Source organism: Oryx dammah, unplaced genomic scaffold (assembly GCF_014754425.2).
Source record: "Oryx dammah isolate SB20612 unplaced genomic scaffold, SCBI_Odam_1.1 HiC_scaffold_5, whole genome shotgun sequence".
Taxonomy (NCBI): domain Eukaryota; kingdom Metazoa; phylum Chordata; class Mammalia; order Artiodactyla; family Bovidae; genus Oryx; species Oryx dammah.
Genome location: NW_024070189.1, coordinates 94739274 through 94754248, shown reverse-complemented (window position 1 = coordinate 94754248; position 14975 = coordinate 94739274). Strand labels below are relative to the sequence as shown.

The window sequence follows — 14975 nt, the reverse complement described above, 5'->3', positions numbered from 1 at the left end:
TCCTCTTGCTCTATGCCCTGACAGGCTGACTGCCTGACTGGCTCCCTTTCCTTCCTTGCCTTCCGGCGCTGGAAGCGAGGGACTCCAGTAGGAGATGGGGAGGGAGGAGGGGAGAGAGGGCAGGGTCTTTATCCTCCTCTTCCTAAACACAGGCTGGATCTGGCAACTCAATTTTACCAACAGGATGTGGCGGCTGAAGTGATGCTCTGGGACTTTCAAGGCTAGGTCATGAAACGATACAACTTCCACCTGGCTTTCCTTCTCTTGTGTTGCCTACCCTGGCGAGGCCAGCTGCCAGGTTGGGCATATCAAACTCAAGTCAACCTAGGTAGTGCGGAACTGAGGCATCCCGCCAACAACCAGCACTCACCTGCCAGTCACGTGTGAGTGAGCCTCCTCGGAAGCGAGAGCCTTCAGCCCCAGTCAAACCTTCAGAGGAACGCAGCCCCGGTCAACATGTCGACTACAACCTTATGGAGACCCTGAGCCAGAAAGCCTACTAAAGCCGTCCCTAGATTCCTGACCCACAGAAATTGTGTGAGCTAATGAGTGTTTCTTGTTTTAAGTCGCTACGTGTGTGCGTACTGAGTCACTTCAGTCGTGTCCAACTCTGTCACCCCATGTCTGTCCATGAGGATTCTCCAGGCAGGAATACTGGAGTGGGTTGCCATGCCCTCTTCCAGGGGTTCTTCCTAACCCAGGGATTGAACCCACATCTCCTGCGTTGGCAGGTGGGTTCTTTACCACTAGCGCCACCTGGGCAGCCCTTAAGCCATTACATTTGGGGAGATAATTTGTTACATAGCAACAGAGAACTACACCACCTGCTAAGAAGAGTCCCCAGTTCCCATTCTTCCCGGAACCCTCCTCCCCTACATCCTTCAGGTCTCCACTCAGATGTTACTTCTCCCAGCCTTCCCTAAACTCTCTTTACCCACCCCCCTGTCATAGTTTATTTTTCATCCTGGCATGTATTAGCTCCTGAAAGTAGTAAGAGTGTTAGTCACTCAGTTGTGTCCGACTACAACTCCACGGAGTGTAGCCCACCAGGCTCCTCTGTCCATGGGATTCTCCAGGCCAGAATACTGGAGTGGGTCGCCATCCCTTCTCCAGGGGATCTTCCTGACCCAGGGATCGAACCCAAGGATCGAACCCAGGTCTCCTGCATTGCAGGCAGATTCTTTACTGTCTGAGCCACCAGGGAAGCTGCTTGCCCAGCACATATTTGTTTCTTCTATCTCCCCCACTAGAATGCTAGCTCTGTAGGGCAGGGATCTTTGTTTTCTGTGATGCTGTGTCCGTGGTGCATAGAACAGTGCCTGGCACAGAGCAAGCTCTCACTATGGTGATTATTAGGATGAGAAGCTAACAGACGTGAGTTGTGTTGGGGCCTGATCAAAGTCCCGCCTGTTTCCTGCCTGTTCTGTGCTCACCATGACCAGGGATGGGACATAGCTGTGACCTCCCCCTCCACTGGGTAAGTAGTAGTTAGGAACTATAACGAGAGAGCCCATCCATGCCTCCCCGCTTCCCTGGGATAAAATCCCAGGTCCTCTCAGCAGTCTTCAACCTTTTCTGCACCAGAGACCATTTTCCTGGAAGATAATTTTTCCACAGATGGGGTGGGGGGTGGGGGGATGGTTTCGGGATGATTCGAGTGCATTACATTCAGTGTGCAATCTATTTCCATTATTATTGCATCAGCTCCACCTCAAATCATCAGGCATCAGATCCCAGGTTAGGGACCACTGCTCTGTGACGCCTACAGCCCCTCATTCCTACCTGAAACCCCACCACTCAGCCACAAAGAACCATGAACTGTTTACACTTGTTAATAGAGTAGGCTCCAGGGAGGAGTGCCTAGACCCCACAAACAAAACTTTGGCGTTTGAGTAGAAAACATTAGAACATTTATATTTTTAATCATTGGGGATCTTCCCCACCCAGGAATTGAACCCCCGTCTCTGGAGTCTCCTGCATTGGCAGGCGAATTCTTTACTACTAGCACCACCTGGGAAGCCCAAGGAATATCATTATGTAATAAATACATTATTATAAAATGATCTACGAATCTGATCTTTCTCTAGTAGCTTAGTTGGGAAAGAATCTGCCCGCAATGCAGGAGACCTGGGTTCGATTCCTGGGTCGGGAAGATCCCACGGAGAAGGAAATGGCAACCCACTCCAGTATTCTTGCCTGGAAAATCTCATGGACAGAGGAGCCTGGCAGTCCATGGGGTCGCAAGAGTCGGACACAAATTAGCGACTAAACCACCACCACAGAATCTGAGTATAACTGTATTTGTATATAATTCATAAACAAACACTCTTCGGGGAATTGAGCTTCCACATTTTTACTGATGGAGGTTAAACAATTTGAGGGATGTCATTTATCCTAACACAATTTTGCCACCCCCAGAGAACATCTGGCAACGTCTGGAGACATTTTCAGTTACCACGACTGGGGCAAGAGTGCCACAGGCATCTAGTGGCTTGAAGCCAGGGATGCTGCGAAATATCCTACAGTGCACAGGGCCGGCCCCCAGAATCACCCAGCCCTAAATGCCAATAGTGTTGAGGTTGAGAAGCCCTGGCTTAAAGCGCTAGTCACTTTTTCCTGGGGTCTTTGCACCCAAAGCTGTTCCATCCTTCACTCCGATCTTCTGACTGCTGAGACCTCGCTCTTCCGGACTCCTCCAAGAAGCCATTTTTTTAAATTTTTTTAAAAAAACCATTTCTGATGCCGCCAGGCAGGGCTCTTCCAGCCCCCTCGCCCACCCCCCATGCTGGGTTAAAATCGTCCTGATCCCTCGGGGTTCTCAATCTTCCGTTTTTCAGCGCAAATTCCCTGGAACCCCTAGACAGACCGATTCTGCAAGACTGCGAGGAACCAGGAATCCGTATTTTTAACGAGCACCTTCTCCCCACCACAACTGCCTGCTTCTTAATATCTTGCACATAGTAGGTGGCCCAGTGATTAGTTGAATGTCTACAGCATGCCAGGCGCTACTAAATACTCGACCTGGGAATCTCGAATCCTGGCACGTGCGCGCGCGCGCACACAGGCATGAGCGCGCGCGAGCACACACACCCGTCCCCAGGATGTAGCCACTATCATCATCCCCACTTTACAGAGAAGTAAACTGAGGTTCAGAGAGAAGAAGTGTCTTAGCCGGGTAAGACACTCAGAGCGAGACAGGGGTCTAGATTCTCAATAGCGCCTGATTCCCGGTGGAGGGAGGGGACCGAGCGATGAACAGGGGAGCGCGAACAGGCGGGGGCACGGAGACTCGCCGCGGCCTTCAGATGCGGCCCCGCCCCCACGAGGGACGTGAAGACGCGGACCCCGCGCAGCGTGGGGACATGTGACCGACTGCAGAGGCCGCGCCGCTTCCCCCGCCCGAGTTCTGCGCGCTCCGCCGCAGGGTGCAGATCCGGGGCGCCCGCCTGGGTTTGGGGCGCAAGAGCAGAGGCGGAGCCAGGGCGGAGCCAGCGCTCCCCGTCCACCCCCCCGTTCCCAAACGAAAGCGAAACGGAGCGCAGGAAAGGAAGGGCGGAGCCGGCCTGGAGGCCCCGCCCCCTGCCCTGCGCGGCCGGACCGACGGGCGCGCCCAGGTAGGGGGCCGCTGAGCGCGCAGTGCGGACCCTCGCGGGGACCTACGCCGCCACCATGTCTCAAGAAGGTGTGGAGGTAGGAGATGGCTACAACTGGGCCGGTGGCCCGCGAGAGATGCTGAGGAGGAGCTAGGGGCACGGAGCGGGCTTCGCAGTTGCTGGGGACTCCATCCAACCCAGACCTTCCCCCCAAGGCTGGCACTCGTCTCCGTCGGAAAGGAGAGTGACCGCCACATGCCCCGGAGCAAAATTTGGCCTCCTCGAGGAAAAGCGGGGGCCGCTGGGTCAAGGGTCAGAGGCCAGGGGTCATCTGGCCGGCCTCATCCCTTAGCCTGGGACGCTCGCCCTAGTCCGCTCCCTCCCCCAGTACCCTGTGGGGACTTTGGCTTTTTCCAGGAAATGCAGTAGAGGGATTGGGGGGGGTGCGGAGGCCAAAACCCGGGGTCAAGTTCAGGCCGTGAAAAAAGGAAGCCTAGGGATGGAGGAAGGGCAATTGCGCTTCTCCTTCATCCACCGGTCCCCACCCCAGCTGGAGAAAAGCGTCCGGCGCCTCCGGGAGAAGTTTCATGGAAAGGTATCCTCCAAGAAGGCGGGGACTCTGATGAGGAAATTTGGCAGCGACCACACTGGAGTGGGGCGCTCCATCGTGTATGGTGAGCAGGTGGGGGTCCTGCCTGGTGAGAGTTAAGCTGGGGAGCAGGGAGGGGGTGTGGTCTGTGCTGGGGGCTGGAAGAGGCGATGAGATCATCCCTTTGGGGGGGCGGTCTGGATCAGGGTTTTGGGGGCCCTGAAATTCCCACAAAACCTTTCAAGGGGCCTTCACTTACACTTACTCTCCCCACCAGGGGTAAAGCAGAAGGATGGACAGGAACTGAGTAATGATCTGGATACCCAGGTAAACTGCCCCCCTCCCAAAACACGTGGTAAGGGGAGGAAGAAGGGAAGGGTCAGGCTCATCCCTGGCAGAGCTCCTTCTGTGCACTGTCCATCCACAACTCATGGTCTAGCCTCATTCACTTACCTCTCAGTTGTGGATCTGACCAAGGAGCCTGCAAACCATAGGTGCTCATTACATGCTGATATTATGAAATGGAGGAGAGAGACAAGAAACTAGGCAGTGAAAAGAATCCGGATTATCATCATTACAGAGGAGCCAAAGAGGTCAGGGAAGGCTTCCTGGAGGAGGTGGTACCACATTCTTCAAGCCTAGGGAGGAGTGATCCCTGGGAAGGGGAGGGGTTGGAGATCTTCCTGGAAGAGAGGGTGACCTGAGCAGAGGAACTTGCAGACAGGCTGGGACGAGTAAGAGATGGGGGAGGAAAAGAGGGGCAGGGAAGCCCATGTAAATGAATGACTAAAACAATGAATGAATGAAAGCCTTTGTATGGCCACTTTGCCCCTTAGATGGCCTTGGTAGCTGGTGCACTGGTTTGCCTGTCTGAAAGGGCCCAGCACAGAGTTGTTAAAGAGTATAATAAAGTATGTTTTATACTTGTAACATTTATATATTTACTGTTATACATATAATGAGTATAATAAAACTAGCAAAGAGTATCATTGAGCACTTTTCCTGCAGCAGGACTCCAGGAATTCTGTTGACTTATTGCCACAGGTCCTGTGAGACAAGTCCTATTATTTATCATATCCACTTGACAGATGAGGAAACTGAGACACAGGGTTATGAAGTCACTCACCAGGTTCATGCTGAATGCATGTGGTGACTGGGATTTGAACCCAGGTCACCTAGAGTCAGAACCTGGACTCCTAGATGTCCTTCATTAGGGAGAGTGGCTTGGCCATGACCCCACAGCTGGAAGTGATGAGGCCAGGATTCCAACCTGTGGCTCTCTGAATCCAGAGCTCAAGCACTTAGCCTAAAGCAGCATAGCCTCAAATAGGTGACCTGTCACAATGCCAGCAAGTGTGTGGCATTTGCCAGCATGAAGGGAGCATGGGGCCCAGGCCTGTTGCCCCACACTCACTCAGGGTAATCTCAGGCAAGCCCTCTCAGAGCTCTGGGCCTCAGTTTCCCCATCCGAGCAATGAAGATCACAGGTGTGCCCACCTCTCAGGGTTGCTATGAGGACAACTGAGGTCACACACCCTTGCCCTCAGGAAGTGGAAGCTGCTCAATTAACTCCTCTTGAGTTGGGGACACCTTACTCATATGGGGCCAGAACCCTGCCTCCCCATCCAGAAGCCCTGCCCCCCAAAAAGAGGCATGAGCCACCTCCCCAGTTTCTACCCTTGGTGTTTCCACCCAGGACCCCCCAGAGGACATGAAGCAGGACCAGGACATCCAGGTGAGTCCAGGGTGTGGGACCGGGAGGTGGAGCGGTGTGCACACCCCTGGGGGTATCCATACATGAGGAGGAGGGACACGTTAGGGGCTGGAAGAGGACTGACCACCCTCTTGGCCCCACCCACCCCATTCTGCAGGCAGTGGCGACATCCCTCCTGCCACTGACAGAAGACAACCTACGCATGTTCCAGCGTGCCCAGGAAGACCTCATCCCTGCCGTGGACCGGCAGTTCGCCTGCTCCTCCTGTGACCATGTCTGGTGGCGCCGCGTGCCCCAGCGGAAAGAGGTGATAACCCAATCCCTGACCTTGGTTCTGTCCCGTTTCTGCTCCCAACCCCCATTCTGTGTCCAAACCAACTGACCTAAGAACATCAGCCTCTGAGAACCCAACCCCGGACACCTGCAGCCTCAGAGATCAACCCCAATCTCAGCCCCAACTCTGACCTACTGAGCTGGACTTTCAACATTCAACTGGAGAAGCTCAACTTACCCCTGAACTCTTGACTATGGAGTTTGACCACTACCACAGAAATCAAACCTGAACCCCAAATCTGGCTTCTGAACCCCCTGACCAGTGGTGTGCTTCTGGTAAACGCCTACCAACCAGCCCTTGTAGGAAGGAAGTGCCCCCAGATTTACAGTGTTCGCCAATTTCGATGGTGTAAATCCCAACGTGACCACCATCAGGCTATCGGTGCCCATCTGCTCCACTCTTCTGTACCCCCAGGTGTCCAGATGCAGGAAATGCCGGAAGCGCTATGATCCCGTGCCCAGTGACAAGATGTGGGGCGTGGCTGAATTCCACTGCCCGAAATGTCGGCACAACTTCCGGTGAGGGCACAACTTCCCGAGAGGGCGCTGACCCCACCCCCTCACCCTTGGCCCCGCCCCAGCCCGGCCCCGCCCCTCCCTGCCCTGGCCCCATCTTGGCCCAGCTGGCCCTTGGACCCTCACGGCCCTGCCCGCCCCCAGGGGCTGGGCACAGATGGGGTCCCGGTCCCCCTGCTACGGGTGCGGCTTCCCTGTGTATCCGACACGGATCCTCCCTCCGCGCTGGGATCGCGACCCGGATCGCCGCAGCACCCACACCCACTCCTGCTCCGCGGAGGACTGCTACAATCGGAGAGGTGAGCGCCCGGCACGTCCACATGGCCTCCCCTATCCCAGTCTATGTGGCCTGGACTCCTGGGACTTCCACCTCTGGGGCTTTAAGTACCAAGGTGTCTGCTTGCTTCTTCCACCTAACTCCTAAGGTCCTAGTTCTGGAGGCCATTTCATCTCTTACCACATGGGCCCCTCCTTCCACCTCTTCCACCGTCCTCCACCTGCTTGCCTCCAGGTCTCTCCTGGAGGGGGGGGGGGTCCCTCCTCACACTCACCTCCCATGGCATCAGCCACCCTCCATGTTTTCACCCACAAGGCTTTGTGGTGTCACCCTGACGACCCACATCCCAGTGTCCTGTGGACTTAGCCCCTGCAGTCTGTGCTCTTGGCTCCTGTTTTGTTCTCTGTAGTCTCAGGTGATACCATGACCGTGGGTCTCCTGTGGCTTCAACGTCTATGACTTCCACCTCTGCCCTAGAGCCTGTGGCCTCAGCCCCTCCCCTCCCCCAAAGCACCCGTGGCCTCCAGCCCCAGGGGGGCGCTCAGAACCTCTCCCTCCCCAGAGCCCCACGTGCCTGGGACGTCCTGTGCGCACCCCAAGAGCCGAAAGCAGAACCACCTGCCCAAAGTCCTGCACCCCAGCAACCTCCACATCAGCAGTGGCTCCACTGTGGCCACCTGCCTGAGCCAGGGGGGCCTCCTGGAAGACCTGGACAACCTCATTCTGGAGGACCTGAAGGAGGAGGAGGAAGAGGAGGAGGAGGAGGAGGAGGGCGGGCACGGGGAGTGACCCCTGCCAGATGCAGATGCAAACCAGACACGGTCTGTGGCTATTTTGTGTTGTTATAAAATATGAGCTCAAACTGAGATCTCAATGCCCTTGGGGAGCCGTCTGGGTCCAAGATATTGGCAGGGGGATTCCTGGGCACTGTCTGCAGAGCCCTGGGGAAGCCCTGCAGACCCACACGGGAGGAGGTCTGTGGGGCGTGGTCTGCATGGAGCCACAAAGGAAGGGTGGCCAGGACAACTTGGGCTCCTGCTGACACACATCCCCTGGGACCTGAGGGACAGATGACAGAGGGTCACGGCCTCAGGGGCCTGATCAGCATGGCAGCCTTCTTGAGAGAGTAAGCCCCACCACGGAACTCGGCCCAGTAGACCCCGTCCTGGTAGCGGCTACGGTAGTGGCCACCACGATGCCACACACCATTGAGGTTGGAGTGGGCACAGGCATGGTACCACCAGCCTCCCCGCTGGTACAGGGCACAGTTACCTGAGGGGAGAGGGGAAAAAAAAAAGCCTTATTCTTCTCACCAGAATAAAAGCTTCTACCAGCACCTCACTAACACAAGGCTTTTGCCAGGCATACTCTGTCCCCCTACTTCAAAGTAATAGCCTTAGTTTCTTCCTTATCCCCTTACCAAAGTACAAGTCACATTTTCCTCTGTCCTTTCTGCAAACAAGGAGCTTTACCTCTCATTCCTTTACCAAAAAAAACACAATCTTCTCTACTTTCTTTCTACAATAGTTAAAAGTCCTAGCTCTCACAGCTCCCTCTTTCCCCCACCTCCTTTCACAAAGGCTGGGGCCCTGACTTATTGACTCTATTAGAGAATGAACGTAGACTCCCTCACCAGAATAAGAGTCCTGTCCTCCATTCTCTTGTTTGCCCTGATCCCTACCAGAGGAAAGTCTTACCCCACTCTTTCATTTCCTCACCAAGAGTCTTCTATCCTGCCCCTACACACCACCAAAATAAGAGCCCTTTACCAGAATAGGAGTCTCGGTCTCTATCCACGGTGCTGAAAGGCTTGTCATTGTGCCAGGAAAGAGAGTCTCCAGCATCTCCATGGTACTGGCCAAGCCGCAGGCGGTAGTGGTCACTCTCAGGCTCCAGGGAAAAACCATCATAGTGGGCACGTGCCCCACGGCCTCCCCAGTCTTCAAGGAGCACCAGTAGCTCATGGTCCCCACGGCTGGTGAGCTGATGCACAGGTTCAAGGCCCAGCCAGTATTCCCCATCAGGCTCCCCGAAGCCCGCCTGGCAGGGCAAGAAAGTCAGAAAGGCAGGTGCTGGGCCCCTTCCCCGCCCAGCCCTGCCCCACCCACCTGTGCCCACCTTGTAGTGCTTCCAGGTAGTGAAGAAGTTGACTGAGCCATCTTGCCGCCTCTGAATCACAGTCCAGCCTCCGCCCTCCAGCTGTTGCTCACACCATGCTGACACCACATGCCGGCCCACTCGTAACTCATACACTCCACTCTGTCCATGGCCTGCCTGGCGGGCCTCTGCACAATCCCGCCATGGGCCTATGGGCACAGGGATATGGGAGAGGCACAAGCTGCACCAGTCAACCCCCTACTGGAGTAAGAGTCTTGATTCTCACTGGTCCCCTCACCAGAACAGAAGTACTGCTTCTCTTATTCCCTCTCCAGGATAAAAGCCCCAATACCCCTTTTCTTACCTAAATTAGACTCTAAGTCACTCTTCTCTCAGTAGAGAAAATGTCGAGGCTGGGATTCTTAAATCCTCCTGCTATGGTTTCACCAGAAGAGAGGTCCTGAACATGGCTCTCTGAACTTCCTCAAATTCTCACCAAAGTAGCATTCTTAAATCTGCTGCCCTCTCATCAAAATAAGAGTACCTCTCCTAGTTTCACACCATAGTAAGAATTTTGTTCCTTAAGAGCCATATCTCCCTGTTCCATCAACAGAATAAAAATGCATCATTTCCCCCCAGTCCCCTCACCATAAGAGGAATCTCACATTAAGGTCCTGACTCCTATTTCCCTCTATTCATGCTGCACTGGGAATCCCCTGGCTCCTCACACCCCCAACAGCCATGCCCTTGACTTACCTGCTGGCTTAGGAGGAACAGCAGGGGGCCCTGAGGGCAGAGGAGAGGCCAAGGGTCCTGGCTGTCTCAGGGTCTGATCTCTCTGGGGTTCTGTGGCTGAGTTTAGCCTCCTGCCGCTGTTGTCGGTGCCACCCACCAAACTGACGGGAACCACAGGTACCAGGGGTGGGGGCAGGACCTGGGGTAACCAAGAAAGTCAGAGACGTTAGCCCTGGAGGCTCTGGGCCCCTACACCTCCCAGCACCCAGATGGGAAGGCGAGCAAGCAGAAGCGTGGCTTAATCCTCCCAAGCCTAACTCCAGCAGTCAAGAAGAGACAGAGCTGGACTTCCTGGTGGTCCAGCAGTTGGGACTCTGCTTTTACTGCAAGGGGAGGGGTTCAGTCCCTGGTCAGGGAACTAAGATCCCCCATGCCTCAAGGTGTGGCCAAAAAATTTTAAAAGAGACAGAGCTGGGCTTAAACTCTTGCTCTGGTGTCCACAGCTTAACCAATCTGTGCCTCCAAACTTTTCTGTAAAGCAGGGATAATATGAGGCAATCCAACACTTGAGTATTAACTTACTGAAGCCTCCCAAAGCTGTAAGGTAGCTACTGTCAGAGCAACAATCTCTTATTCAAAACCCAAGGCCAGACATAGTCCAGAATTCTGAATAATAGAGCAGGAGTTAGAAACAATAACTGGAGAAGGAAATGGCAACCCACTCCAATATTCTTGCCTGGGAAACCCCAGGGACAGAGGAGCCTGGCAGGCTACAGTCCAAGGGGTTGCAGAGAGTCAGACACGACTTAGACTAAAGGACAACAAGAAACAGTAACACAGGGTCTACATATATTCCGTAGCATCCCCAATGAAGTCTTCATGGACATATTAGTAATATACTTGATTACAGGACTCTGCCTGCAATGCAGGAGAGCTGGGTTCAATTCCTGGGTCAGGAAGAAACCCTGAAGAAGGAAATGGCAACCCACTCCAGTATTCTTGCCTGGAGAATCCCATGGACAGAGGAGCCTGGCAGGCTACAGTCCGTGGGGGTCGCAAAAATCAGACACGACTTATCGACTAAAGCACCACCACTGAGTATTCATATCAGGTAGATAAGTAAAGACTTTAAGTAGCTACCAGTAGCGTTTTGATCCAAATGAGTTGTTGGTGGAGAGGTAGGGATCCGGTTTATGGAGCTTTTTTGTACTTCAGAACTGCGGATAAGAGATCCTGGGGTTTCAAGAGGCCACACCTTACTGACAACGCCCACAAGAAGTGGCTGCGATTTGGGGAGGGTGATAGTTTCGGAGTTACCTGCTGCTGCCCTCCCGCACTCCCCGGGCACAAGCGCTCTAGGCGGGCGATGAGGCCACTCTGCTGGCTGACTAGCTGTGCCAGCTCGCGGAACTTGACGTCCAGCTGGTGGAAGCGGGCGGCAGCGCGCTGAGCCTCGGCCGAGGCGTTCAGCACGCGATCCCCAAGCAGCGCCAGCGCTGAGGCGGGCTCCGCCCCCGGGCTAGGCCCCGCCCCTGGGCCCGCCTCGTGCTGCAGCTGCGCGCGCAGCTGGCCCAGGCGCGCGCTCAAACCACGGCTCTCCTTGCGCAGCGCACGCACTTCGCCGGCTACGGCGCCGTCGGCCGTTGCCAGCCGCTGAAGTTCGCGCAGCAATTCCTCGTGGCGGCTCACGCGCACGCGCAGCGCCGCCACCTCGCTGGCGTTCACGGCCTCCGGCTTCGGGCGCGCGGCCGCTGGCCCGCTCCAGCACACGGCGCCTGTGAACTTCTGCGGGGGCAGCACGAAGGTGTAGGTGCAGCGCGGAGCGGCCGCGCGCGCCCACCACGCGCCCAGCAGGAGCAGCAGCTGCAACGTGAGCAGCCGGGGTGCCGACATGGCGGACCTGCGGACAGAGAATGAACGGGAAGGAGGGGGGCTGGACCCCCGACTGTCAAGTCGGACCAAACCCTGTCCTCTCCCACACGGGAACGCACATGTCTACACCTGCGTGCATCAGGGGCCGCACACGCTGGATACATCCCCTTCCCAGCCCCAAGGTTGGAGATGCTGCAGTAGAACCCACCCCTGGCCTCACCGCTGAGTTCCAGGCGCCCTACAGGTCAATATGCCTCGTGCATTCACCCTGCAAGGCTTCACTGAGAGCTGAGTGTTTACTGGCCTCAGTTCTAGGCGCTTGGGAATACAGTCGGGGGCAGCACACACACACAAAATCCCTGCCCTGGTGAGCAAGAAACAAAATTAAGTTAGAATTCATAGAGTATTAGATGGCCCTAGTTTGTATTAAAGATAACAGTAAAAGACAGAGGGGAATACCCTGGCCGTCAGTGGTTTAACTGCTGCTCGGGACTTGGATTCCATCCCTGGTCGGTCCAGGAGCTAAGATCCCACAAGAGGCCAAAAAAAAAAAAAAAAGAGAGACCAGTAAAAAGACGGGGACGAGAGGAGGGAAGACCTGGAGGAGGTGACGTTTTTACAGAAAAACCTGAGGGAGGAAACCATGGGGGTTTCTAGGAGAGCAGAGGTCCTTGGCAGGGGGAACTGAAACTTGAAAAGCCCTGAGGGTGGATCATGCCTGATGTATTAAAGCACCTGGAGGAGGCTGAAGCAGAAGCCATGGGAAAATGGGGGGAGAGGGGATGAGGGCAAAGTCCCCCTAACTCAGTCTAGTAGCGGACACCACATTTCCCATATACCCAGCTCCAAACCCCAGGGTTGTCTGTGTCTCTTTCTCCATGGCAGATGGAACTCAGCCAGGCCTGTCAGCTGTGGTGTTTAGACCCTGAATTCCTGCACATAACCCCCCACCACCCCAGGCTAACCCCATCCCATGATCCAAGCTCAAGACACCATCTGGCTTTCCTGACAGCAGCTACCTCCCAGGTCTCCAGGCTTCTGTCCTCAGGTTCTGCTCTATTTTTCCAACAGCAGCCAGAGAATGCCTGTGAACACCCAAGTCAGGTCATGTCCCCTCACTTAGAGGAAAAACTCAAGTCCTCCTGCAGCGCAGAAAGTTCTACAAGCTCTGTCCAGTCCCCTCCCTTCCTCACCTCCTCCTGTTCACCCTACTCACTCTGCTCCAGCCACCCTGGCTTCCTGGCTGTTCCTCAAACACATAAGGCATCCTTCAGCCTTAAGGCATTTGCACTTGCTGTTTTCTCAGCCTGGAATATGCTTCTCTGAATTTATCATGCCTCCCTCTCCTTATTCAGGTCTCAGCTGTCTCCTTAGAAGCCCTCCTTGACTACCCCATTTAGAGTCGCCCCTCCTGGGCACACCCTATACGGACTTTTTCTTTCTTCTTCTTCTTTTAAAATATTTATTTATTTGGCTGCACTGGTCTTACTTGCAGCATGTGGGATCTAGTTTCCTGACCAGGGATTTAACCCAGGCCCCCTGCACTGAGAGCATAGAATCTCAGCCAGTGAACCACCTGGGAAGTCCCCGTGGTCTTTGCCATTTCAGCATTTGTCATTCTGCATTTGCCTCATTGATTTGCCATTGTTTATGCTCTGAATTCCTCCACCAAAATAGCAGCTCCCAGAGACTGAGTCTGGGTTTTGTTCACTGCTCTGTCCTCAGCTCCTAAAACAGTGCTTGGTGCCACACAGGCCCCGCAACACCCACATGCTCCACCCCCCAGGTGTTCCCTGACTCCCACAGGTGAGCTCATATAGGTGTCTTCACTCAAGGACATATACTTGTGGCCACTAACCCTCTGCCCTGCAGGATCCACACTCAGGCCCCCACTGGCTTCATTCCTGGGGTTCACACACTTGCAGCCTCTCAGATGGGGAAACACGTTCCTCCCATGTACATTTGCCCACATTCAGGAAATAGTCCACGTCAGCCCTGTCTGCACCAACATCCACTTTGTCCAAACTCACACATCCTAGTGGCCACACAAGCGTGTGTCCTGTGGGCTTCATCATCACACACATTACCTCATTCACACACTCAACAAGCATTCCTTGAGCACCTATTGTGTGCCAGGAGATGGGGACACAGCTGTGACCAACACAAACAAAACCCCTGGCCTCACAGAGCAGATTGGAAAAAAACAGTAGGTAGGTCTTAGAGTGATAAGTCTTAGGAGAAAAAATATGGAAGGATGGGAGAGACCTGGGCTGGGGGGCACTTTAAATAAAGGAGTCAGAATTTGCTTTCACTACCAGGGGCCTGGGTTCTATCCCTGGTCAGGGAACTAAGATCCCATAAGCCATGTGGCGAGGCCAAAAATAAAAATAAAAATAAATGAATAAATGAGTAGAGGAGTCAGAGCTCACTGAGAAAATGACACTTGAGTGAAGACCTGAAGGAAGAGCAATAAAGGGAAAATCATTCAGGCAGAGGGAACAGCAAGTGCAAAGGCCCTGAGGTGGAACCTAACTTGATATGCCCAGGGAATAACAGGGAGGCTTGTGAGGTGGGAACAGAATGAGAAAGGGGGAGAGCAGGAGGCAGCGAGGACAAGGAGGTGATGGAGGCACAGTGTGCAGGGACCAGAGGAGGGTCTGGAGTTTTACTCCAAGTCCTGTGGGAGCAGTGGAGGGTTCTGAGCCGCAGAAAGGCATATTCACAATGGTACTCAAACACCAAGCACTGGCTCCCCAGGGCAGAGCAGGGTCCTCTCCTTGCCCCCAACCCTGGAAGACCTCAGGCCCTACATCATCGGGATAGACCAAACCCCTTGGAGACTCCCAGGTGGCGCAGTGGTGAAGAATCTGACTGCCAACGCAGGAGACACGGCAGACGCGGTTCAATCCCAGGTCTGCAAGATCCCCTGGAGTAGGAAATGGCAACCCATGCCAGTATTCTTGCCTGGGAAGTCCTATGGACAGAGGAGCCTGGCGGGCTACAGGCCATGAGGCCGAAAAAGAGTTGGACACAACTGAACATGCACCCACACAAACCCCTTGGAACTAGAGTGTGTGTAACATCTGCTGCCTTTTGGAATCTCAGCCTGTGGTAAAGAGGAGGCCTGGGGAGCCCCTCAGCCAAACCGAGGCCCAGGTTTCCCAACAGACAGATTCAGCCTCCACCTACCCTCCCACCCTCCTGTGCTCTCACCTCTCACGACCAAGACCCTGAGTTCCACAAGGCCCA

The 14975-nt window shown here is 54.7% G+C and overlaps 2 protein-coding genes across 2 annotated transcripts; one reads left to right on the top strand and one right to left on the bottom strand.

The window, feature by feature from the left end:
* The first annotated feature begins 3077 nt into the window (after positions 1–3077).
* Positions 3078–7888, top strand: SHFL (shiftless antiviral inhibitor of ribosomal frameshifting). Its single transcript, XM_040240754.1, has 8 exons — positions 3078–3690; positions 4144–4267; positions 4460–4509; positions 5879–5917; positions 6054–6203; positions 6645–6748; positions 6890–7044; positions 7585–7888. The coding sequence occupies exons 1-8, from the start codon at positions 3670–3672 to the stop codon at positions 7809–7811; spliced, it is 870 nt and encodes a 289-aa protein (XP_040096688.1). The 5' UTR covers positions 3078–3669; the 3' UTR covers positions 7812–7888.
* On the bottom strand, positions 7847–11747 carry ANGPTL6 (angiopoietin like 6). Its single transcript, XM_040240753.1, has 5 exons — positions 11172–11747; positions 9876–10053; positions 9141–9328; positions 8792–9062; positions 7847–8294 (listed from the first exon to the last, which is right to left on the bottom strand). Exons 1-5 carry the CDS (start codon positions 11745–11747, stop codon positions 8104–8106), a joined length of 1404 nt encoding a protein of 467 aa, XP_040096687.1. The 3' UTR covers positions 7847–8103.
* Between the last annotated feature and the right edge of the window lie 3228 nt (positions 11748–14975).